This window comes from Schistocerca serialis, chromosome 5 (assembly GCF_023864345.2).
Source record: "Schistocerca serialis cubense isolate TAMUIC-IGC-003099 chromosome 5, iqSchSeri2.2, whole genome shotgun sequence".
Taxonomy (NCBI): domain Eukaryota; kingdom Metazoa; phylum Arthropoda; class Insecta; order Orthoptera; family Acrididae; genus Schistocerca; species Schistocerca serialis.
In genome coordinates, this window is record NC_064642.1 from 131,246,880 (window position 1) to 131,271,852 (window position 24,973).

The 24,973-nt window shown below is 44.9% G+C and overlaps 1 protein-coding gene across 2 annotated transcripts in view; it reads right to left on the reverse strand.

Annotated features, from left to right (window-relative positions):
* LOC126481799 (alpha-1,6-mannosyl-glycoprotein 2-beta-N-acetylglucosaminyltransferase) overlaps positions 1-24,973 on the reverse strand; it is a 444,750-nt gene that overhangs the window by 118,895 nt on the left and 300,882 nt on the right. For both annotated transcript variants that reach the window (XM_050105754.1, XM_050105753.1), the window contains exon 2: positions 372-592. In XM_050105754.1, coding sequence (XP_049961711.1) covers positions 372-569 — 198 coding nt within the window. In that variant the 5' untranslated portion in view covers positions 570-592. The remainder of the gene's footprint in view (positions 1-371; positions 593-24,973) is intronic.

Here is a 24,973-nt window from a genome sequence, read left to right on the forward strand (position 1 = left end):
ACTCTTGATGAACTGTGGTATCGTGTTGAAGCTGCAAGGGCAGCTGTACCTGTACACGCCATCCAAGCTCTGTTTGACTCAATGCCGAGGCGTATCAAGGCCGTTATTACGGCCAGAGGTGGTTGTTCTGGGTACTGATTTCTTAGGATCTATGCACCCAAATTGCGTGAAAATGTAATCACATGTCAGTTCTAGTATAATATATTTGTCCAATGAATCTGTATCTGCATTTCTTCTTGGTGTAGCAATTTTAATGGCCAGTAGTGTATGAGCTTTCAAGATCGATATATTGTAATCGATTATCATCGAACATTCCCACTCCTGCGTGCCCAGTAGTACTGTAGTGAAGGTGGGCGCGGGCGGCGACTGACCTGAGGCACCATGCTGAGGATAGCGGCGGTGGAGTCGTTGGCGTCCGCGGCGGCGGCAGCGGCGTCTGGCGCGGCGTGTCGGGCGCTGCCCAGGCTGGCGACGTGCAGCTGCAGCCACACGAACGTGACGAGGAACAGGAAGACGGCGGTGCGCACGCACGACGCCGTCCGCCGCCGGCCGATCGCGGGCGCCGCCATGGACACGCGCAGCCCGCGGCCCGCTGCAACCACACCGCCGCACCGGCCCTGCTCTCACTGCCTGCCTCCGTCACACCACCACACGCAAATCACTAGCTATGCCAATCACAGAAGCCAACACACAAACACAGAAGCAAGACATCTGCGATAATCTATACAGGCTGTTACAAAATGGTACGGCCAAACTTTCAGGAAACATTCCTCACACACAAAGAAAGAAAATATGTTATGTGGACATGTGTCCGGAAACGCTTACTTTCCATGTTAGAGCTGATTTTATTACTTCTCTTCATACATGCATCCACCCTCCGTCGCATGGAATCCCTGATGCGCTGATGCAGTCCTGGAGAATGGCGTCTGTATCACAGCCGTCCACAATACGAGCACGAAGAGTCTCTACATTTGGTACCGAGGTTGCGTAGACAAGAGCTTTCACCTGCCCCCATAAATGAAAGTCAAGAGGGTTGAGGTCAGGAGAGCGTGGAGGCCATGGAATTGGTCCGCCTCTACCAATCCATCGGTCACCGAATCTGTTGTTGAGAAGCGTACGAACACTTCGTTGAAATGTGCAGGAGCTCCATCGTGCATGAACCACATGTCGTGTCGTACTTGTAAAGACACATATTCTAGCAGCACAGGTAGAGTATCCCGTATGAAATCATGATAACGTGCTCCATTGAGCGTAGGTGGAAGAACATGGGGCCCAATCAAGACATCACCAACAATGCCTGCCCAAACGTTCACAGAAAATCTGGTGTTGATGACGTGATTGCACAATTGCGTCCGGATTCTCGTCAGCCCACACATGCTGATTGTGAAAATGTACAGTTTGATCACGTTGGAATGATGTCTCATCCATAAAGAGAACATTTGCACTGAAATGGGGATTGACACACTGTTGGACGAACCATTCGCAGAAGTGTACCCGTGGAGGCCAATCAGCTGCTGATAGTGCCTGCACACGCTGTACATGGTACGGAAACAACTGGTTCTGCCGTAGCAGTCTCCATACAGTGACGTGGTCAACGTTACCTTGTACAGCAGCAACTACTCTGACTCTGACATTAGGGTTATCGTCAACTGCACGAAGAATTGCTTCGTCCATTGCAGGTGTCCTCGTCATTCTAGGTCTTCCCCAGTCGCGAGTCATAGGCTGGAATGTTCCGTGTTCACTAAGACGCCCGATCAATTGCTTCGAACGTCTTCCTGTCGGGACACCTTAGTTCTGGAAATCTGTCTCGATACAAACTAAGACGATAACCCTAATGTCAGCGTCAGAGAAGTTGCTGCTGTACAAGGTAACGTTGACCACGTCACTGTATGGAGAGTGCTACGGGAGAACCAGTTGATTCCGTACCATGTACAACGTGTGCAGGCACTATCAGCAGCTTATTGGCTCTTCGGGTACACTTCTGCGAATGGTTCGTCCAACAATGTGTCAATCCCCATTTCAGTGCAAATGGTCTCTTTACGGATGAGGCTTCATTCCAACGTGATCAAATTGAAAATTTTCACAATCAACATGTGTGGGCTGACGAGAATCCGCACGCAATTGTGCAATCATGTCATCAACACAGATTTTCTGTGAACGTTTGGGCAGGCATGGTTGGTGATGTCTTGATTGGGCCCCATGTTCTTCCACTTACGCTCAATGGAGCACGTTATCATGATTTCATACAGGATGCTCTACCTGTGCTGCTAGAACATGTGCCTTTACAAGTACGACACACATGTGGTTCATGCACGATGGAACTCCTGCACATTTCAGTCGAAGTGTTCGTACGCTTCTCAACAACAGATTCGGTGACCGATGGATTGGTAGAGGCGGGCCAATTCCACGGCCTCCACGCTCTCCTGACCTCAACCCTCTCCACTTTCATTTATGGGGGCATTGTCTACGCAACCCCGGTACCAAATGTAGAGACTCTTCGTGCTCGTATTGTGGACGGCTGTGATACAATATGCCATTCTCCAGGGCTGCATCAGCTCATCACGGATTCCATGCGACGGAGGGTGGATGCATGTATCCTCGCTAACGGAGGACATTTTGAACATTTCCTGTAACAAAGTGTTTGAAGTCACGCTGGTACGTTCTGTTGCTGTGTGTTTCCATTCCATGATTAATGTGGTTGGAAGAGACGTAATAAAATGAGCTCTAACATGGAAAGTAAGCGTTTCCGGACACATGTCCTCATAACATACAATCCTGGAAATGGAAAAAAGAACACATTGACACCGGTGTGTCAGACCCACCATACTTGCTCCGGACACTGCGAGAGGGCTGTACAAGCAATGATCACACGCAGGGCACAGCGGACACACCAGGAACCGCGGTGTTGGCCGTCGAATGGCGCTAGCTGCGCAGCATTTGTGCACCGCCGCCGTCAGTGTCAGCCAGTTTGCCGTGGCATACGGAGCTCCATCGCAGTCTTTAACACTGCCAGCATGCCGCGACAGCGTGGACGTGAACCGTATGTGCAGTTGACGGACTTTGAGCGAGGGCGTATAGTGGGCATGCGGGAGGCCGAGTGGACGTACCGCCGAATTGCTCAACACGTGGGGCGTGAGGTCTCGACAGTACATCGATGTTGTCGCCAGTGGTCGGCGGAAGGTGCACGTGCCCGTCGACCTGGGACCGGACCGCAGCGACGCACGGATGCACGCCAATACCGTAGGATCCTACGCAGTGCCGTAGGGGACCGCACCGCCACTTCCCAGCAAATTAGGGACACTGTTGGTCCTGGGGTATCGGCGAGGACCATTCGCAACCGTCTCCATGAAGCTGGGCTACGGTCCCGCACACCGTTAGGCCGTCTTCCGCTCACGCCCCAACATCGTGCAGCCCGCCTCCAGTGGTGTCGCGACAGGCGTGAATGGAGGGACGAATGGAGACGTGTCGTCTTCAGTGATGAGAGTCGCTTCTGCCTTGGTGCCAATGATGGTCGTATGCGTGTTTGGCGCCGTGCAGGTGAGCGCCACAATCAGGACTGCATACGACCGAGGCACACAGGGCCAACACCCGGTATCATGGTGTGCGGAGCGATCTCCTACACTGGCCGTACACCACTGGTGATCGTCGAGGGGACACTGAATAGAGCACGGTACATCCAAACCGTCATCAAACCCATCGTTCTACCATTCCTAGACCGGCAAGGGAACTTGCTGTTCCAACAGGACAATGCACGTCTGCATGTATCCCGTGCCACCCAACGTGCTCTAGAAGGTGTAAGTCAACTACCCTGGCCAGCAAGATCTCCGGATCTGTCCCCCATTGAGCATGTTTGGGACTGGATGAAGCGCCGTCTCACGCGGTCTGCACGTCCAGCACGAACGCTGGTCCAACTGAGGCGCCAGGTGGAAATGGCATGGCAAGCCGTTCCACAGGACTACATCCAGCATCTCTACGATCGTCTCCATGGGAGAATAGCAGCCTGCATTGCTGCGAAAGGTGGATATACACTGTACTAGTGCCGACATTGTGCATGCTCTGTTGCCTGTGTCTATGTGCCTGTGGTTCTGTCAGTGTGATCATGTGATGGATCTGACCCCAGGAATGTGCCAATAAAGTTTCCCCTTCCTGGGACAATGAATTCACGGTGTTCTTATTTCAATTTCCAGGAGTGTATTTTCTTCCTTTGTGTGTGAGGAATGTTTCCTGAAAGTTTGGCTGTACCTTTTTGTAACACCTTGTATATTACAGCGCTAGGCGAAGGGTGCACATGGTCCGTTATTACTACAAACTACATACAGTACTCGTCATATGTTACTTACGGAAGAACAGTGTATTCATTCACAATACTTATTTCATTAGGCGCATTAACGATGGAAAAATCACTACATGTGTCGGCGAGGACCGCGGCAGCCTAATGACGGAAAACAACTCTTTCCGATTGACTTCTATAAGACTCGTGCTGGACCCCTTCACTCTTCCAGGTTCACAACTATGATATGACGAAGAGGCAACCGGGACAACATAACTCTCCCCGCGTACGTTCTGTCCCGTGCCTCGCTGTAAGCAAGGGTCGCGCGGTTGGCTGTGTGATCCCTCGTGAGGAATTCGCAGCACTCTTACTCGGAGTTGCTTTCATGTGACAAGGCTTAAAATTTTAATACTTTAATAGCTCACGGCGTTTGGGAAATTAGTCTGCGTGTCTTATTATTATCATTCCTTATTAATTTACTTGCCTTATTAACCCTCCTATCTGTATCAATTGACCGAGCGAGGTGGCGCAGTGGTTAGCACACTGGACTCGCATTCGGGAGGACGACGGTTCAATCCCGTCTCCGGCCATCCTGATTTAGGTTTTCCGTGATTTCCCTAAATCGTTTCAGGCGAACGCCGAGATGGTTCCTTTGAAAGGGCACGGCCGATTTCCTTCCCAATCCTTCCCTAACCCGAGCTTGCGCTCCGTCTCTAATGACCTCGTTGTCGACGGGACGTTAAACACTAACCACCACCACCACCACCACCGTATCAATTGAGATAGGGAAAAATACAAACGAAAAGAATAACACCCGCTAGGTTTCTTCGAGATTCGAACCCGGGTTTCCGACTCCCAGCCAGTTACCTTGGCCATTGCGCTATCGGTGCTGTCGGCGAAAAGTGTTTAACACGTGGTTACAGAAGCGGCAGTTGTAAAAGTTTCTTACCTCGATTTCTGGAAAAGTTTGCGTTTGCGGACCCCACACCTGATGAGGAAAAATGCTCTATTTACAATTATCTATCGATCCCTCCAATTTTGAGTCGATTGCTCGTCATAACCTTTAGGGATGATTTTCTCAAAATTGCGGGGGTGTTGACCCAAAATATCTTAGATTCCTTCATTTTAGGTTGTACACAAGCGACCTACCAAATTTGAGCCGAATCGGTTGGCCGTGTCTGAGGCCTTCCCCTTGTGAGATCAAGCAAACGCAGAAATTTTCCAGTTATTCAGAACTTAAATACCGGTACCGATTTTAACCGATGGATTTTTCCGATTCCTATCTCTTATTACCATTCAACACCAAACTATACGTACGTGCATTATTTACCTACACCCAAGAGGTAAACATGACACACACCTCTCATAAACGTACGGAAAGGGATCATTGCGTTTAGAGGGAAAAAAAGACTTTCCTATTAGGCCGCTGAACCGAATCCTCTCCTAGGCAATAGCGCCACACGACTGTTCACTTTCTTTCGCCTCATAAACACAACAAAAAATATGTAACAATAAATCACACAGAACAAAACTTGCACGATTTACAGAGAGATGGCCTCTACGACGTTCCCTCAGACATCAGGCTGAGCACTGGGTAGAATCATGCAACAGAAACAAAGTAACACTAAAGCACAGACACGTAGCGGACCCTGCACCACTGCGGCACTAATCCTACGTAAAGAAGAGGCGGCAGTGACGAGTTCCTTGCAAACAACGATTAGACGAACACAATGGACCTTTTGATAATGAACTTTCTGAGACTTACTGTAATGTAACCTCATATTATCTACTGTCACAACGATCTCTAACAGCAGACAAGACAGCTGACATGAGAAGTTGTGATGCTTTCAGGAGTATCTCGACATTCTCTCGGGGCGAAGTGACGCCGTCATGGAGAAAGCCTCCCAGAAACGTGTCCAGGCGTTGCACCACCTCTGCCATAGTGATCTCATCCTGGTGACATTCCGAGAACGTTTTGTATTAGTTCAGTTCAACGAGCTACCTGAAATTTATACGTGGTTTGTTCATTGTGATAGAAGAGACGGAAATGCATTATTTGTCTACATGATTATAATGCAAAAACACAAAGAAATTAACGATCAATACCGTACCGCACTGAGCTGTTTTCTAATTGCAAGTGTGATTCTACTACATTAACTCTCATGAATCAAGCAAAAAAAATCACAAAAATAACTCACCATTGTGTGCCACACGAGATACAAACCAGAACAAAAAAATGATACAGTATGACTAAAACACAAAACACAGTTACTCACGAAGAACTTACGTACGATTTGTTAGAATTTTTTGAAATATGTGTTACAACATCGATGCGTCCCTCTGGTAAGTAGCTTCAGCATGAATGTGGTTGCCTCGAAATATAGCACAAAAAGCCATGAGTGATTCTGTTAGTGATGGCAGACAGCTCTCATTGAAATCCACGTAATGATAGCTGATCCTGAAGTCGTATTTAAGAGACAAATAAATGCTCCAATCCGCATGCAAATGAGGTTATTAAAATCTAAGTGATCAATTGCCGAACCATTCGCAATAAAGCCCCAGAGTTCGTTCCTAAAACCAGTGGAAATTACATAATATAAAGAAAGCGGTTTAAAACTCTAAATTGACATCAGAGAGGATTCCGGAGAAAATTTCAGTGTATTGGGGAAAGATAGGCTAATGGGAATTGCAACTGGTGTATTCGTCACAGAAGACAAGATTCACCGAGATGAATGCGATATCATTTGGGCAAGGCATAGATTCAAGGATGGGCATAAACTTACAAACGAGTCATTCTATCAACCACCAAAAATATAATCGAAAACTTTCGAGAAAACCTCAGCTTGATAATAACAAATGTTCGCCAGTCATATTATCGTCATTAAAGGAGATTTTAATCTTACACCAGTCGATTCAGTAGATCGTGATGGAAAGCCGCCAACTGACACCAGATAATACTGAAGTAGCTACGAACACTGCTCACTTCCTGCAGGATATATTAAAGTTTCACAATGTCACAGCAGTATAGGAGCACCAGCAACATATAACATATTGATGCGTGCGTGCGTGTGTGTGTGTGTTTTGTGTGTGTGTGTGTGTGTGTGTGTGTGTGTGTGTGTACGTAGGTTGGTGTCAGCAGGGGAGGTTGTACCGTTGATCTTATGCGGCGAAGTGTGCCGCTTTCGACCACTAGACGCTGCGAAATAGCGCTAGCACTAGAGTGACGTGCAAGTAAGAAGTCATGTGGGCGATGCGTTTTGTGAAGAGAATACGTTGGGGCGTCATCGATGTGCTCTGTTTCTGTTTCACTCCGATTACTCCAGGAAACTCTTTCCTGTAAAATGGCAACGCTGGGGAGTGTTTCACATGGGGAAACTTTATTCTGGTTTTGTCTCTCTCTCTCTCTCAAATTAGGCCTATCGCTTGTTATTGTAATATTTGCTACGTCAACTGTGTGTTCTCCGTAATAAATGTTACAATGGCCTCATCACGCCAACACAAACACCAAAATCAACGTTAAATATTCGATGCGCAACCCTTATCTCTAGAGGCAGACGTGGTAGAATGACCATTCGCCACAACCTCCCAAACTGCTTCACACTCATATCTCCGAAAAATCCAATCTAGAAGGTGTAGATTGCTGTCTAGTTCTGTTGCGGCATAATGCAGAGTCGTATAAGGCTTGTGCGACAGCTGTCACGAACACAAACCTATGGATAAAATGTCTTCCAAGTCCACCATACCACATCTTTCTCGGAGAAGTTTCCATACATTTGACGTGCGCAAAAAGCAATAGACGTAAAGAAGTTCCGTTTGGGAAAGAGGCACACCACGTGATGGAGAGGCAGTTGCGGATTAACAGTGGAATTTATTTTATTTCAATGCCAAGGTAAACTTTTTAGTGACTAAACCGATTTCGAATTTTTAGTCATTTATATTAGGCCATTGAAATTTCTTGGCCTATAGCTGAGTCAACATTTACGTCGGGCTCCTATTAGTAGGAGAAAATGACTAAACACGCTAAACCTGTTTAGTCATTAAAGAATTTACGAGTGAATGTGAAATAATCTCTGTTGACAATAGGTAATGCGCTTGCTGATGTTGCATGCAAATAACATGGCAAATATACGAGTAAATCTAAACGAATTGTTTCCTACGCGAATTCTGAAAGTATAGAGAAGGTTTACGTCGAAAAGTGGCACAATATTGTGCTACATACGCGCACTAAATCATATCTACAGGAGTATTTGTGATGTCATTTTGGTGTGATTCACGATCGTGGATGTACACTTGGGGACGTTCAATTATATGTCATTAATATACTGATTGGATAAGACACGCAGCTGTTTTATTGATGGTATTTAAATCACACAATAGATTTAAAAATTGTACAATTTAAGAGACTTTAACTAACACTCCAACATTTTCTTGAAATTGAAAGAAATAATCATTTTGTAGAGGTTGTAACGCCGGAAATGCATATCCTCCTATTTCCATCTATTGTACTATAAATTTGTTTTCCTTATTTTTGTTACCTGAATATATGACATTTCTGTGTCTTTATATATTGTAATTGTTTTACTATTTGTATATATATATTTATGCATTTATGTCGATGTGTAATTGGTTTGTTTTGTAAATATTATTTGTATTTTTACGCTGGGTCTTACCTAGGGAAAACTATGCTATCGAACGAATACATCGATAGGTCGTGTGGAGAACCAGAGTGTTTAGGATCTTTGGTAGTGTTAACTCTGTCGCGTGGAGCGCGGGCAGAGGGGGTCTGGCTGGAGGGGGGCAGTGGAGCAGGTGTGTTGTGTGACGCTCCTGCGAGTTGCCGCGCTTTCGGGGTTTGACAGCATGTAATTGCGCTCGACTTGCTATGTTAGTTTCTGACATGGTGTCGCGGACGGGAAGTGTTAGCTGGCACACATCAAGAGCCCGTTTCGGCTGGAGACCGTGTCGAGAAGAAGGCGCGCCAACATCCAGCTTCTGCAACAGCGACGGCCGACAATGAGTGACTGTCGCCACCTGCTCGATCGACGGCTTCAAACCTTCAATCAACCAACAAGGAAGACTGGAAGCACGTAAAGTTTTAGAACTGTATGGCAGACCTCAGCTTTTAAAATTGTTGCATCACAAAATTACAGTAACTTAGCTTCAACCTTTGTTGCTCATTGTCGCAATTGCATTACCAAGCAGGGTTCCTTCCTTTTCCGAAATGAACCTGAGTGTCGTTGTAATTCAGACGCCAGCATTAAAGTAATATCATTCCATTTTACTGCTTTAATTTCAAAGTTCAGTTAAGGTATTCATAGCTGGCTACAATATTTAGATTACACAAGCACAAATTAAGAGTGCGAGTTTTGTTAGCATATTTTAGCTTACCTGTGACTGCAGCTCAGCTTGGTACGTACTAAATGTTACTATTGTTAATTGTTCAGAAGCATTTAATTCAAGTTCAAAGTTAAATCTCTTATTTTTAAATTGGGTAGATTCAAGTAGCTTTTGAAATGATCGTTGAGGTAGCCCAAGACTAATCATATTTTACTGAATTTCGATGTTTTTCAGAAACAAAGCTCACTATTAATTTCAGTCACTAAATTAACTTTCAATTTTCCGGTTTTATTAATTCTTTTGCTAAATTAACTCAGAGTGTAGCGAAATTTATTACTTCTGACAAACTTTCAGTTTTCACACTACACGTGTCAACCTTCAGTTGCCACGCTTCTAGTGCTAATTATATGTGTAATAACCTTTCTTTTTCAGTTACTATAGTAATTGTCCATAGGACTGGCGACCGTAATTTCCCCCAAATCTCAAATATCTAATTACCGCTAGTTAATTGTTAACATAACGACCGCACATTTACTTTCTTTATGAACTTTACCCCATTTCAAAATTAATGTCAACCAGTTTCATTTGCATTTTTCCTTTCATTTAGATGTAACCCTTTCCTCCCTCTTTACCGACAGATTAACTTCGGTGACGATTGTTTTTCCCAAATTTCCATTAGGTACACGCGGTTTAATTTTTCACTGTCATTAAGGTCGATAAGTGAGGGGGAGGTTACAAGTTTTCGGCTACACATATCTGTGATGACGTTTGAACGTTGGTGCACTGTAAAGAGCTTTTTTCTTCACCACTAGCTGTTCCCAGCTATTCTTTGCTGTGGCTCAGTCTAAGTGAAAAAAAATAAAAGGGAAAGCACATATTTCTAAAATGTACGGGAATTGTGCGTACATCGTAATCTCCTTCGCCCTCCTGCCTCTGTCCGTCTCCTCCCTGTTCCAATTAAGACTGTTGATATTTTCAAAAATATCCGCGAGTGAGATTATCGATATTAAAAAAAAATATCGTTATCGGCTGTCGACATATCTATACGTCGATGGAGATAGTATTGAAGTAACTGGCTATAAAAATATCGGCTGCACATTGTAAATACACTGCCGGTTTTAGAGCTGTATTTTTAAGTATTGATTTATTATTAGATGTTCAGTACATGAACAGGCTAGCAGCTTGCCTATCCCCTTAGAACAAGAACTGCAAGAAAACCGATGCACGTTCACGCTTGACGATAACGACTTTGCTAACAATAGTAATTGCACCTGAGTATCACAATAAAAAGTGTCCGATGGGCCCGTCGGTCGGTTTCTTCACATCCCCGTTTTTTTCATTTCTGCCAACGCCAGCGACCTAGCAGCTGAAGTGTCAAAATTGCGTGGTAAAGCTAAACGTTGAGTTTCTGTTGGTAGCGCCGATTACGTCAGCATTTCCCCTTCCACGTCTCCGCCACACCGCAAAGACCAATCTTGTCATTTAGATTTTTGTTCAAAGTTTTCAGCACAGGTTTTTGAAAAATTCCGATGTTTTTTATCGTAGCTGGTGTGCTATTTCTTTACATTGGAAATCATGTTATTCCATTCACAGCTCCACTTCTCAGTTCAACTGGACTTCTCCTTTTGCGCCACATATAATTGCTTCACACATTCAAAGAGAGAGATTGGACGCTATAAAAGCTCTAAAAGTAGTAAGACTTCTTTACACAGTGAAAGTAATTTACTTCTACTACTTCAATTTCAAAAGAACATCTTCAAATATTTACCAGAAATTGTGAAAAAAATATAATATAGTCTTTCAATATTTCCATTTTGATGTCGATATATCATATTGGTGCATACAATATTACCAAAGTATATCGACATACTGTTGAGAAACATGTTGACATATAGATATGTGTGTTGATGGGAAATATTTTAGGGAGAATTGTCGATCTATCGATATTATATCGACAGCCTTACTAACCACTCTCTCTGTCCCACTCTCCGACCCCCCCCCCCCCCCCGTCTCTCCGTCCACCTTCTCCCTCTTCATCTCCCCCTGTCCCATCACTTTCCCCTCTCTCTTTGTTCATCACCTCATTCCCCCTCTTTCTGTCCATCTTCTCCTTTCTCTCTAGCTCCTCTTGCCCCACCTCTTTTCTCCTCTCTCTGTCCTCACCTTATCTCTCTTTCTCCGTTCATCTCTTCTCCCCCCCCTCCATCTCCTCCTGCCACCTCTCTCTGTCCATCTTCTGCTTTCTGCAAGCTATGTCCATTTGTTTCCTCTCCTCTGCCCATCTCCTCTTCACCCTTTCTCTGATCTTGAGCGTTGTTTATTATTATTGCAAATTCAACTGGTTCAACTGGCTCTGAGCACTATGGGACTTAACATCTGTGGTCATCAGTCCCCTAGAACTTAGAACTACTTAAACCTAACTAACCTAAGGACATCACACACATCCATGCCCGAGGCAGGATTCGAACCTGCGACCGTAGCAGTCGCGCGGTTCCGGACTGAGCGCCTGAACCGCTAGACCACCGCGGCCGGCTTGCAAATTCAAATTCTGTAGGAGTGTTCTAATCACAACCTGAAATCCATGAAGACAACTTTCGTGATTGATAACTAAAGTTCCACTACTGTGTCCAAACGTTTATTACACTAACGTCTAGAAATTTTAAGTAAATCGATCGAGTACTTTTTGAGGTTTTTGGTAACAATGTTTTTTATACGTTACATATTTATTTATGTACTACATAAATTTTGAAATTAGGTGTATAAAACCTTCGTGTATTCGCATACAACATTACGTCAAAATTTCGAAGCAGGCGTTGAAGAACTTACGGAGATTTAAGATTTTGAACAAAAGAATATTTACATTTTGTTACAGATTTCGCGCTCCAGTAAGTATATAAAAACACGCACGTATTCGAAAGCCACGTTGTGTCAAAACTTCAAAGCAACTGGCGAAGAACTTTCGGAGATTCATGATTCTGAACAAACGAACATTTACTGTTTTATTTATGTACGTTATTACACGTTTTGCATATAGCACGTCTGCAGTTAAAACTGTATCACTTCACATTAATTAAATACCACCAATAAAACTACTGAGTGAATTATGGAGTAACAGTATATTAATTTCTAGTATCAATTTTTAATACACATAACTGGGGTACAGTTGCGACCCTACTTCTTCGAATACAGAAACTACAAACATCGGGCGTTGGCATATGTTAGCCCAAGGCAATACTCGACTGAAACATATGGAAGCAAGAAAAGTTTTATTGCGTACGCACATCCAAAGTACGAACTCCTACGGGAAACAGAGTCTGCGAGTAAGGGGTTAATCTTCTGGTAGGGGGTTAATGGACGGCGGTCGTTGCGGTGCGGCGAGTGGGAACTTGGGAATTTGTGACTGACGAAATGCGTGTCCGGATGGCCGAGGTTGTTAATGCAACCGTTCTAGAGAAGCGGAGCATCCAGGTTCGAATCCCGGCAAGGTACATAGTTTCAGCTCTCGCCGTTGCGTTGCCGTAATGCCCTGTGCGGAAGCAATTATTTCTTTCCTATTTCTTTCCCAACCTGTTGCTTTCCATTCCTTTCAACCCAATTATTGATGGAGAAGAAGCAAGGTCAAACCAACGTCTGAGTGATGTGCCACCCTTTGCACCAGGGCTTCCCCCTCCCCTCTTACTATTCATCCAGTCACAGTTCAGTAGACGACGACTCGACGCCATTAATATTCCTGGGTCTTCCTCCCTCTCTGCGTCACAGTACTAACTGCCGCCCTACTCTGGAACACGCAGTTCTCTCCGACGTACAGAAGGATGCAAGCGGGTTCCAGGGTCACTGACATGTATGCGGTGGTTTGTGCAGCACACGTGCTCCTAAATGTTGCGGTTTTCACGATTCTCCTTAATTTATGGGGAGCAGTGTATCGCGTTCCTCGGAATTTCGCGCCGGGGCTCGGGGATCCCTTACCGGGAGCCATCAGCGTCAATTACGCAGACAAAGCGCTTAGAGCTGTGCAAATGGCGGACCCGGCTCAGGTTATGGCCGGCGTAATCACCCCGAGGCCGCGAGGTGAGTTTCGCAGCGCGCCGCGACGAGGTGAATGAGCGGGATTTGCAATTCATATAGGCGAGCATTAAGCGGCCTGTGTTGCGACGCCACTGGGGCCCGCGCAACCCATTCCTTAGCTGCCTCCTGCCGGCGTGGCTCTGCGACCTCGCTCTTCTTGCCCCTACAGTTTATGGCTTGTAACCGGATGCAGTAGCGAAAGGCATCCATCATCAGCAACACATGTCCCCTAGACACATGCAATGGCGTGCCGAAAGCGGTAATGTGAAACTGTTATTGAAAGAACGACATCGTTTCTATCAAGCTGTTATTTCAAAATAGCGCTTAATTGAGCAATACCGCTAATTTCCAGCGTTGCACATCCTCAATTGCATAACAGATCTGAGCACATTATACTGTAAAAAAGAATTAAAAAGGCTACTTGTTGAGCCGTACCAAGTCGATAGGTCACGGTACGCCTTCTGCATGCCATATTTGCCTCTAGCGGAGGGCGTGCCGTTTTGACGTAACCAAGTGGAGTGCGAAGAGCAGTGGCAGCTCGTAAGTTTCGCAAATTTTTAAATTCATATAAATATGAGAGTCTGAAGTTAATAGCGTCTGCTATATAGCAGTTACGCTTATCAATAATACGTATAAAATGTCTGAAGAAAGAAAGATTAGTCTTTGTGCAATTTTGTTGTTTTGTACATGGCAAGATCGAAATAATGTTTAAGCTTTCACTACTCTCCGTTTCGCATTTTTGTGTAAGTCTGAATTTTCGTTCTTTTTCATTTCGTCGGACAAGATCCCTAATACATGTATTAGTTAACGAATTAACTTCCGGGCTGAAAATGCGACATTCTTACGTTGCACTCACACAACATCATACGCTTATTACATACTTCTTTGTTAAATGTCCGCTTGTAGTCAATCTTATTTGATTTCGTCACTTTATCTGACAACGGATCTAGTCCGGGTGCACTAATTCCTTTGTGGCTAACTTTTCCTAGGAACTTTCTTTGCTGAAAGCACTTAAAACATATTCATCATAGTCTACACAGGAAAGCCGATTCCTGCACACTGAACAACCAACTCCAAACACAAACTGCCGTTTGCGGAAATGATTAAACTCAAGCAGTACTACCCACCAACAAGGTCACTTGACCAGAATACAAGTGAGGCGCTGAGATTCAAATGGTCCAAATGGCTCTAAGCACTATGGGACTTAACATCTGAGGTCACCAGTGCCCTAGAAATTACAACTACTTAAACCTATCTAACCTACGGACATAACACACATCCATGGCCGAGGCAGGATTCGAACCTGCGACCGTAGCGGTCGCGCAGTTCCAGACTGAAGCGCCTAGAAACGCTCGGCCACACCGGCCGGCCGTAGCTTAACTCCAAGAACCAAGAGGGAATAATAAGACTGGACGACCAAGAACGAAGTGCTCGGATTAAAAAGATTGTAAGACAGCGCCCCTACTGTTCCTTCTGTACATCGAAGAAGCAATGATGGAAATAAAAGAAAGATTCAGGAGTGGGACTGAAATCCAAGGTGAAAGGATATAAATGATACGATTCGCTGATGACATTGCTATCCTGAGTGAAAGAAAAGAAGAATTACACGATCTGCTGAATGAAATTAACAATCTAATGAGTACAGTTTATGGACTGAGAGTAAATAGAAGAAAGACAAAGGTAATGAGAAGTAGCAGAAATGAGAACAGCGAGAAACTTAACATCAGGATTGATGGTCACGAAGTAGATGAAGTTAAAGAATCTACTACCTAGGCGGCAGCCGGCCGGTGTGACCGTGCGGTTCTAGGCGAGTCAGTCTGGAACCGCGTGACCGCTACGGTCGCAGGTTCGAATCCTGCCTCGGGCATGGATGTGTGTGTTGTCCTTAGGTTAGTTAGGTTTTATTAGTTCTAAGTTCTAGGGGACTGATGACCACAAGATGTTAAGTCCCATAGTGCTCAGAGCCATTTGACCCATGATAGGTCGGAAGCAAGGAATTGAACGACATAACAAATCCAAATTTATCTACGTGAACGAAACAGACACAACATGGTTACTTTAAAAAGCCACATAAACGACACTACTACGTAGGTCGACATTTGACCTGCGTTTCTGCTGAATGTACACTGTACCAAGATAACGAGAACAACGAGAACGAAATTTCATTGACATCAGAGCCATCTCTCTGACAAGTAGAAAACTTCTCTTCGTGGGTATATTTCTTCATATGACGAAGTTCTATTCCGTGAGAAAGAAGAGAGTGACATTTAAACTTGGTGTGTGTGTGTGTGTGTGTGTGTGTGTGTGTGTGTGTGTGTGTGTTCTATTCCGTGAGAAAGAAGAGAGTGACATTTAAACTTGGTGTGTGTGTGTGTGTGTGTGTGTGTGTGTGTGTGTCGTACTCACAGGAAACACGGTAGGCCTCTAAAATTCCGTCCAGGCGCCGCGAACCCGCGCGGCCTCCGCTCGTGCTGCGATCTGGTGGTCGCGGTAATTAATAGCGACGCTGTTCTAATTACTGGCCCCATTCAAGCCGACGTTCGGCCCGCACTTCAGCCGCCTAATTAAGCCAACCCAAGGGCCCTCCTTTTTTCTTGTTGTAGGGAAAGGGAACGGACCGTTTCGGAGAACTTCACGCTCGCGGCTAGAAGTAGAAAAGAGGCACAAGAGCAGAAATTACGTTCCAGTAATTAATGGCACTCAACTCCTATCGCCGCTCACAACTCGCCGGCGTTAGTACAATAGCAGTTGTCTACGCTTTGTTCTATAAAGTGGCGGAACGGCAGGAGCACTGCGCAGAGACGGTGAAGTGCTTCCAGCGCTTGATTTCGCAAACAAAGCACATAGGTACTTTGCAAATAGGACGCAATATTCTGAGAGAGACCATACTGAAGTATTCTTTACAGACCACTACTCATGGAACTCGTCTCTTGAAAGGTCTCAACGTAGAAATATCAGGTGACATTCGCAAAGACAATCTAGGCCCTTGCTTTATATACCTATCATCTTATTTAATTACTGTACGGCAGTCGGCCGGAGTGGCCGTGCGGTTCTAGGCGCTACAGTCTGGAGCCGAGCGACCGCTACGGTGGCAGGTTCGAATCCTACCTCGGGCATGGATGTGTGTGATGTCCTTAGGTTAGTTAGGTTTAAGTAGTTCTAAGTTCTAGGGGACTGTTGGCCACAGATGTTAAGTCCCATAGTACTCAGAGCCATTTGAACCATTCGAACCTTAGGTTAGTTAGGTTTAATTAGTTCTAAGTTCTAGGCGACTGATAACCTCAGAAGTTAAGTCGCATAGTGCTCAGAGCCATTTGAACCATATGAATTACTATACGGCGCTGTGGATGATTTTTAGAAAACATCACGGAGCTGAAGATTGCGGTGAGACCGAAAGCTTGGGTTATTGAGGCCCTAAAAGGCAAACTATTCTATTATGCGTACCTCAGTTCGAGAACTGCTAATGAGTATCTGAAAAATATTGTGCCCTCAAAAAATGGTTCAGATGGCTAAGCACTATGGGACATAATTTCGGAGGCCATCAGTCCCCTAGAACCTAGAACTACTTAAACCTAACTAACCAAAGACATTACACACTTCCATGCCCGAGGCAGGATTCGAACCTGCGACCGTAGCAGCAGTGCGCTTCCGGACTGAAGCGCCTAGAACCGCTCGGCAACAGCGGCCGGTTATTGTGTCCTCCTTTGATGTTACAATCGCCCTGACATCATTTGGTGTGGGCTTCGGAATAATATATTTTTGTGTGTTTAATACTCCTGTTTAAATCGAGACATTGAAGCAAGTATGTTTTATTGTTAAAATGCAACGATACACTTTTTGAGGGCCTTCGAACACTCTTGAGAAGACGAGTACAGTAATACAACGCTCGTTAATGTTGGAGCTGGAGTTTTTCGCAAAAATATCCGAGAAATGTGCTGAAATTGTAACGAAAAGCGGCCAGAATCGACTATTTCGGTGTAAGCTTCACCTTCCATTGTTTCAGTTTACCTAGCACGACTGCACTACAAAGAAAACCTATAACATGCTGCCGCCTCTTTATACGACATAAATACAGCTGAGACTGTTGTAAATGCCAATGTCAAGTATATTTGAATGGGTTTAGGAAAATCATTTAAAATGTATGTACACACTCCTGCTTCGGTGGACAGCCTATGTGTAAAACAGTCGAGAGGCTTGTTAGGTTCAAATGGTTCAAATGGCTCTGAGCACTATGGGACTTAACAGCTGTGGTCATCAGTCCCCTAGAACTTAGAACTACTTAAACCTAACTCAACTAAGGACATCACACACATCCATGCCCGAGGCAGGATTCGAACCTGCGACCGTAGCAGTCGCGCGGTTCCGGACTGCGCGCCTAGAACCGCGAGACCACCGCGGCCGGGAGGCTTGTTAGGAAAAAAGTGTTGCATGAGGCACATTCTCTACGGGATTAAGATCGAGTCATTTTTGGGCCAGTCGATTTGCGAGAGCTTGCGTGAGTGTTCGTCAAACCAGGGACGTATGTGAGCAAATTTGCCAACATGGTTAATGTCATGTAGGAAGATGGTAGTGTTCACGGCATGCTCGTAATACGAGAAAGAGCAACATTTGGTAGTCGAGAATGGTGAAATAAATATCCTGGTTCATGTTCAGGATAAACTGACTGAAATTGTATAAAGATCAGATTGAATAAGTTTCAAAGTGGTGGTAAGATGGATCACTTGCTTTGATTCCATATAAAGTTACGTTCTCCATAAAATGAATAACAGTCATAGTATCCTATGACTAAAGTATCAGTGACAATCACACAGGCTCACTAGCAGGTGAGGTAGGTGGCAGACTTCTCTTTATTGGCAGTGTAGTGGGAAAACGCAGTCTAAGAAGGACTTTCAAAGAATACTGCTGAAGTGTGTGGAGCCCATACCTAATATACTGAACGCATACGTGGAAGGCCGGCACGAATGGTCCCAGGTTTCAAGTAGTAAAGGGTATTTCAACCTGTCACAATGATGTTCATTGCATATCTAGATTACGGTTACTGTGTGGCATCTCCACTGCAGTAAATGAACGTCAAAACATTAAAAACACTTATACACGCACATAGTCCCAAATGGGCTTTTCATGTCAGATATTTAACAAAGAAATTCGCTAAACAGCCGTGAAAGTTGAGAAGTTATTTTATTTTGGTTTCGCTGCCAGTTTCGGCAATTCAGTATGCCACCTTCCGGTCCCATATTCACCTCTCAAAAATTATGGACACTGGCATACTGGGGCCATCCGTTTCTGGATGTTGTGAATTCTCAACTGCTTCCTTCGAAGACTTGAGTTGCAGTCAAGTCTTCGAAGGAAGCACTTGAGGATTCACAACTTCCGGAAACAGATGGCCCCAGTATGCCAATAACGATAATTTTTGAAAGGTGAATATGTACGGGGTCTGAAGATGGCATACTGAATTTCGGAAACAGGTAGCGAAAACAAAATAAAATAACTTCTCAATATTCACGGCTGTTTGGCATAATTTCTTTGTTAAGTGTTTGACCAGCCACTTTCCCACGTCCACACTGTATCAACAGACGTTCATGTCAGAGGCTGAGTTGTGACTTAGTGGGTGTTGTTTTCCCGATTTCCCTGTGTGCCAGGGGTTCTCACACTTTTCCTTTGACCAAATTCTTCGACAGTCTTGGCATTTTGACGGAACACCTTGTTTGTTTTGAAGGTTAATACAATTTGTAAAAATGTAAATAAATTGGTATAATCTGTGACTACTTCAGTTTAAATCATCACTGACAACACAGAAATCACAATAATTGTTTTGAAAAATAAGAAATATGTCGGAAAAAACCATCATGTTATTGATAGTTTTTCACGGAACACTTATTTACTCTCCGTGGGAAACCAGTGTTCCGTAGGACAAAGTTTTGGAAACGCTGCTGTATGCGGTATACGGTGCCTCATTGAAACGCCATAAACTTGGGCTACCTTACAAGGGGAGGCCACGACGTTTGGAACGCGAATTTACTGTAAACTTCGTACACTCATAGTACTCCATGAGGACAACAAAATGTGTAAGCATTAGCGCGTACTTCTCAAGCGTTATTGAGAAAATCGCAAGATAATTTCGGTCGCCAGATATATACCTGTGCATGGCTATTTTAACCATGAAGCGGCTGCAGCCGAGTGGTGCCGGCACGGTAGCCTCAGCGTTTTCGGTCACAGCGTTAGTTTCCCTTTCCACTAAAAAAAACTGAGCGAACTGATGAAAGAACGAACTGAACGGGTGTCATTGGACGTCCGCCCTAGACACATTCAGCGAACAATATAGAAGAAAAATTTTTTGTTTTTTTTTTGTTTTTAAAGAAGTGGTTGGCGTTCAAGCCGCTGGATCGAGTTCCGTTCGTCAGTTTTTTTTATTTTCAATACAGTCATTTTCTTTATTATTTATATTACAATTGATGTAGTGGGGAAAATACGTGTAATCGGATGAATTTTTATTAAATTTACTATGTTATTTGGCAGTCTACTAATTTTTATTATCACAAATAATATAATATTCATAACTATCGACTAGTAAACGATCAAACGCATTAAGTGATACTGAAAATGTATGCTTGTCCGTGATTTGAGAAATCCCTTATACCTGGAAGGAACCCTAAACGACTTGCTACCTCCAAGTTTTGACCGGCACAGACGACTTTCGAAAGATGTACAATTAATCGTCGCTTTCGACGTTAGGAGTACCAGTTGTAGGATGGTATTTCTCGTAAAAACGTGGAAAACATAAAGTTAAACGGCACCAGCTGCATTTAATAAATGCCATGTTTCCGCATTCGCAAGGTCTTCTGACATTTACCGTGGAAAAACAAACCTCGTTAACATTTTCCAAAACCTCTCTTTGCGGTTCTAGGCGCTTCAGTTTGGAACTGCGCGACCGCTACGGTCGCAGGTTCGAATCCTGCCTCGGGCATGGATGTGTGTGATGTCCTTAGGTTAGTTAGGTTTAAGTAGTTCCAAGTTCTAGGGGACTGATGACCTCAGATGTTAAGTCCCGTAGTGCTCAGAACCATTTTTTTGAAAACCTCTCTTTCAGACGATAGTTTGGAAGCAAACCATGCATAACGCAGTATTTCCTTAAAAATCGGCGCTGATAATTGGTTATGCAGTATCGTGTGCATTTTAATAGCGTCTTCCTAGAAGCAATTTTTCGTGCCTCTTTCAATTAAATACGAACAGTTTTGAAAACACGGACAAGCATACATTTTCAGTATCACTTTATGCGTTTGGTCGTTTACTAGTCGATAGTTATGAATATTATATTATTTGTGATAATAAAAATTAGTAGACTGCCAAATAACATTGTAAATTTAATAAAATTTCATTCGATTACACGTATTTTCCCCACTATATCAGTTGTAGTATAAATAGTAAAGAAAATGACTGTACTGAAAATAAAAAAGAACTGACGAACGGAACTCGATCCAGCGATCCAACGGCTTGGACGCCAACCACTTCTTTTTTTTAAAATGGCACTGAGCACTATGGGACTTAACTTCTGAGGTCATCAGTCCCCTAGAACTTAGAGCAACTTAAACCTAACTAACCTAAGGACATCACATACACCCATGCCCGAGGCAGGATTCGAACCTGCGACCGTAGCGGTCACGCGGTTCCAGACTGTAGCGCCTAGAACCGCTCGGCCACTCCTGCCGGCTCTATTTTTTTTTAAAACATTTTGTTCTATATTGTTCGCTGAATTTGTTTAGGGCGGACGTCCGATGACAGCCGTTCAGTTTGTTCGTTCATCCGTTCGCTCAGTTTTTTTTTTTTTTTTATTGGAAAGAGAACGCTTTTTTTTTAATCTGATTTTGTTCGCTTTTGCTCGTTGCATCTGCTCGGGGAGGACGTCGTAAGACATCCGTTTAAGTTCGTTGTTGATCGATTAACTCAGTTTTTTTATTACAAAGGGCAGCTAGCCCTCTGACCGAACACGCTGAGCTACCGTGCCGGTGGGGCACCAATCGGCTGCAGCTGCTTCAAGGTTAAAATGGCAACGCACAGTTATATGTTTGACGACCGAAATTATCTTGCGATTTTCTCAGTAACGCTTGAGAAGTACGCGCTACTGCTTACACATTTTGTTGTCCACATGGAGTACTACGAGTGTACGAAGTTTACAGTGAATCTGCGTTCCAAACGTCGTGGTCTCCCCTTGTTAGTTACGGAAGCACCGACCACAGGAGCACCAACAATCTTCCCGCGATCGAATTGACTTAGCCCCGACACAATGCACTCACAGCTGCACAGAAACTGTGTTCTGAGTACGACTGACACTTGCGACGTATTGAGGACATCCCACAGGCACCGTTCGTGGTCAAATAAAGTAGCACAACCCGCGGGTTTGGCCAGCATCTGCATGCATTTCTCTTAGTGTTCCCATATCTTTTGTCCAACTCGTGTACATTCCACTTCAGTGCCAATGGTAGAGGCCCAGCTGACCGCCTGGTACCGCTTCGTTCTCTCCTCCCCTCTCCCCCCCCCCCTTCCCCAACACAACATACAGGGTGTTACAAAAAGGTACGGCCAAACTTTCAGAAAACATTCCTCACACACAAAGAAAGAAAATATGTTATGTGGACATATGTCCGGGAACGCTTACTTTCCATGTTAGAGCTCATATTATTACTTCTCTTCCAATCACATTAATCATGGAATGGAAACACACAGCAACAAAACGTACCAGCGTGACTTCAAACACTTTGGTACAGGAAATGTTCAAAATGTCCTCCGTTAGCGAAGATACATGCATCCACCCTCCGTCGCATGGAATCCCTGATGCGCTGATGCAGCCCTGGAGAATGGCGTATTGTATCACAGCCGTCCACAATACGAGCACGAAAAGTCTCTACATTTGGTACCGGGGTTGCGTAGACAAGGGCTTTCAAATGCCCCCATAAATGAAAGTCAAGAGGGTTGAGGTCAGGAGAGCGTGGAGGCCATGGAATTGGACCGCCTCTACCAATCCATCGGTCACCGAATCTGTTGTTGAGAAGCGTACGAACACTTCGACTGAAATGTGCAGGAGCTCCATCGTGCACGAACCACATGTTGTGTCGTACTTGTGAAGGCACATGTTCTAGCAGCATAGGTAGAGTATCCCGTATGAAATCATGATAACGTGCTCCATTGAGCGTAGGTGGAAGAACATGGGGCCCAATCAAGACATCACCAACAATGCCTGCCCAAACGTTCACAGAAAATCTGTGTTGATGACATGACGGCACAATTGCGTGCGGATTCTCGTCAGCCCACACATGCTGATTGTGAAAATTTACAATTTGATCACGTTGGAATGAAGCCTCATCCGTAAAGGTAGCATTTGCACTGAAATGAGGATTGACACATTGTTGGATGAACCATTTGCAGAAGTGTGCCCGTCGAGGCCAATCAGCTGCTGATAGTGCCTGCACACGCTGTACATGGTACGGAAACAACTGGTTCTCCCGTAGCAGTCTCCATACAGTGACGTGGTCAACATTACCTTGCACAGCAGCAACTTCTCTGACTCTGACATTAGGGTTATCGTCAACTGCACGAAGAATTGCCTCGTCCATTGCAGGTGTCCTCGTCGTTCTAGGTCTTCCCCAGTCGCGAGTCATAGGCTGGAATGTCCCGTGCTCCCTAAGACGCCGATCAATTGCTTCGAACGTCTTCCTGTCGGGACACCTTCGTTCTGGAAATCTGTCTCGATACAAACGTACCGCGCCACGGCTATTGCCCCGTGCTAATCCATACATCAAATGGGCATCTGCCAACTCCGCATTTGTAAACATAGCACTGACTGCAAAACCACGTTCGTGATGAACACTAACCTGTTGATGCTACGTACTGATGTGCTTGATGCTAGTACTGTAGATCAATGAGTCGCATATCAACACAAGCACCGAAGTCAACATTACCTTCCTTCAATTGGGCCAACTGGCGGTGAATCGAGGAAGTACAGTACATATTGACGAAACTAAAATGAGCTATAACATGGAAATTAAGCGTTTACGGATACATGTCCACATAACATCTTTTCTTTATTTGTATGTGAGGAATGTTTCCTGAACGTTTGGCCGTACGTTTTTGTAACACCCTGTATACTTCAGAGATCTTGTGCGTAATGTTGTCACAGTCTCATGAGATCTACCAGCAAGTTGCAGCCTCTCAGTAGACCGATATCGCAACTGCATAGCGCACAGTATACACTTTACAGAGCAGCGGTGGTGGAGCGGTTAGCAGGCGAGGCACGCGACTACGCATCCTCCGCGGCGGACGCAGCGGGCGACATTGCCATTCAGCGGACAGCCGCCATCCCTTTAAGCTGCCAGTGACGTCCGCGTGACGCATCCAAACAATGGCGTAAGGAGCTGTGGCTTCCCGGCTTCCCGGACGTCGCGAGCAAAATCGATCTCTGTCGCCATCGCTAGCGGCTGCTCCGGGTACTGTTCCGATTACAACTCTCTTCTGCGGCGCCTGTCGTCTGTAGCATACAGGCATAAAGCAGCCGAGGACTGGCAAACACCAACTGCTACTACAGTAGTTCACATATGCTACCGAATATCACAAAAACAGCAGCAATTCAGAAGAACTACACCACTGGCCATTAAAATTGCTACACCAAGAAGAGATGCAGATGATAAACGGGTATTCATTGGACAAATATACTATACTAGAACTGACATGTGATTACATATTCACGCAATATGGGTGCATACATCCAGGGCAGGACTCTTAACATTTTCTGTATCCAGAAAGGCCCGTACAGGACCTGCAACATGCGGTCGTGCATTATCCTGCTGAAATGTAGGGTTTCGCAGGGATCGAATGAAGGGTAGAACCACGGGTCGTAACACATCTGAAATGTAACGTCCACTGTTCAAAGTGCCGTCAGTGCGAACAAGAGGTGACCGAGACGTGTAACCAATGGCACTCCATGCCATCACGCCGGGTGATACGCCAGTATGCGGAGACGAATACACGCTTCCAATGTGCGTTCACCGCGATGTCGCCAAACACGGGTGCGACCATCATGATACTGTAAACAGAACCTGGATTCACCCGAAAAAATGACGTTTTGCCATTCGTGCACCCAGGTTCGTCGTTGAGTACACCATCGCAGGCGCTCCTGTCTGTAATGCAGCGTCAAGGGTAACCGCAGCCATGGTCTCCGAGCTGGTAGTCCATGCTGCTGCAAACGTCGTCGAACTGTTGGTGCAGATGGTTGTTGTCTTGCATACGTCCCCATCTGTTGACTCACGGATC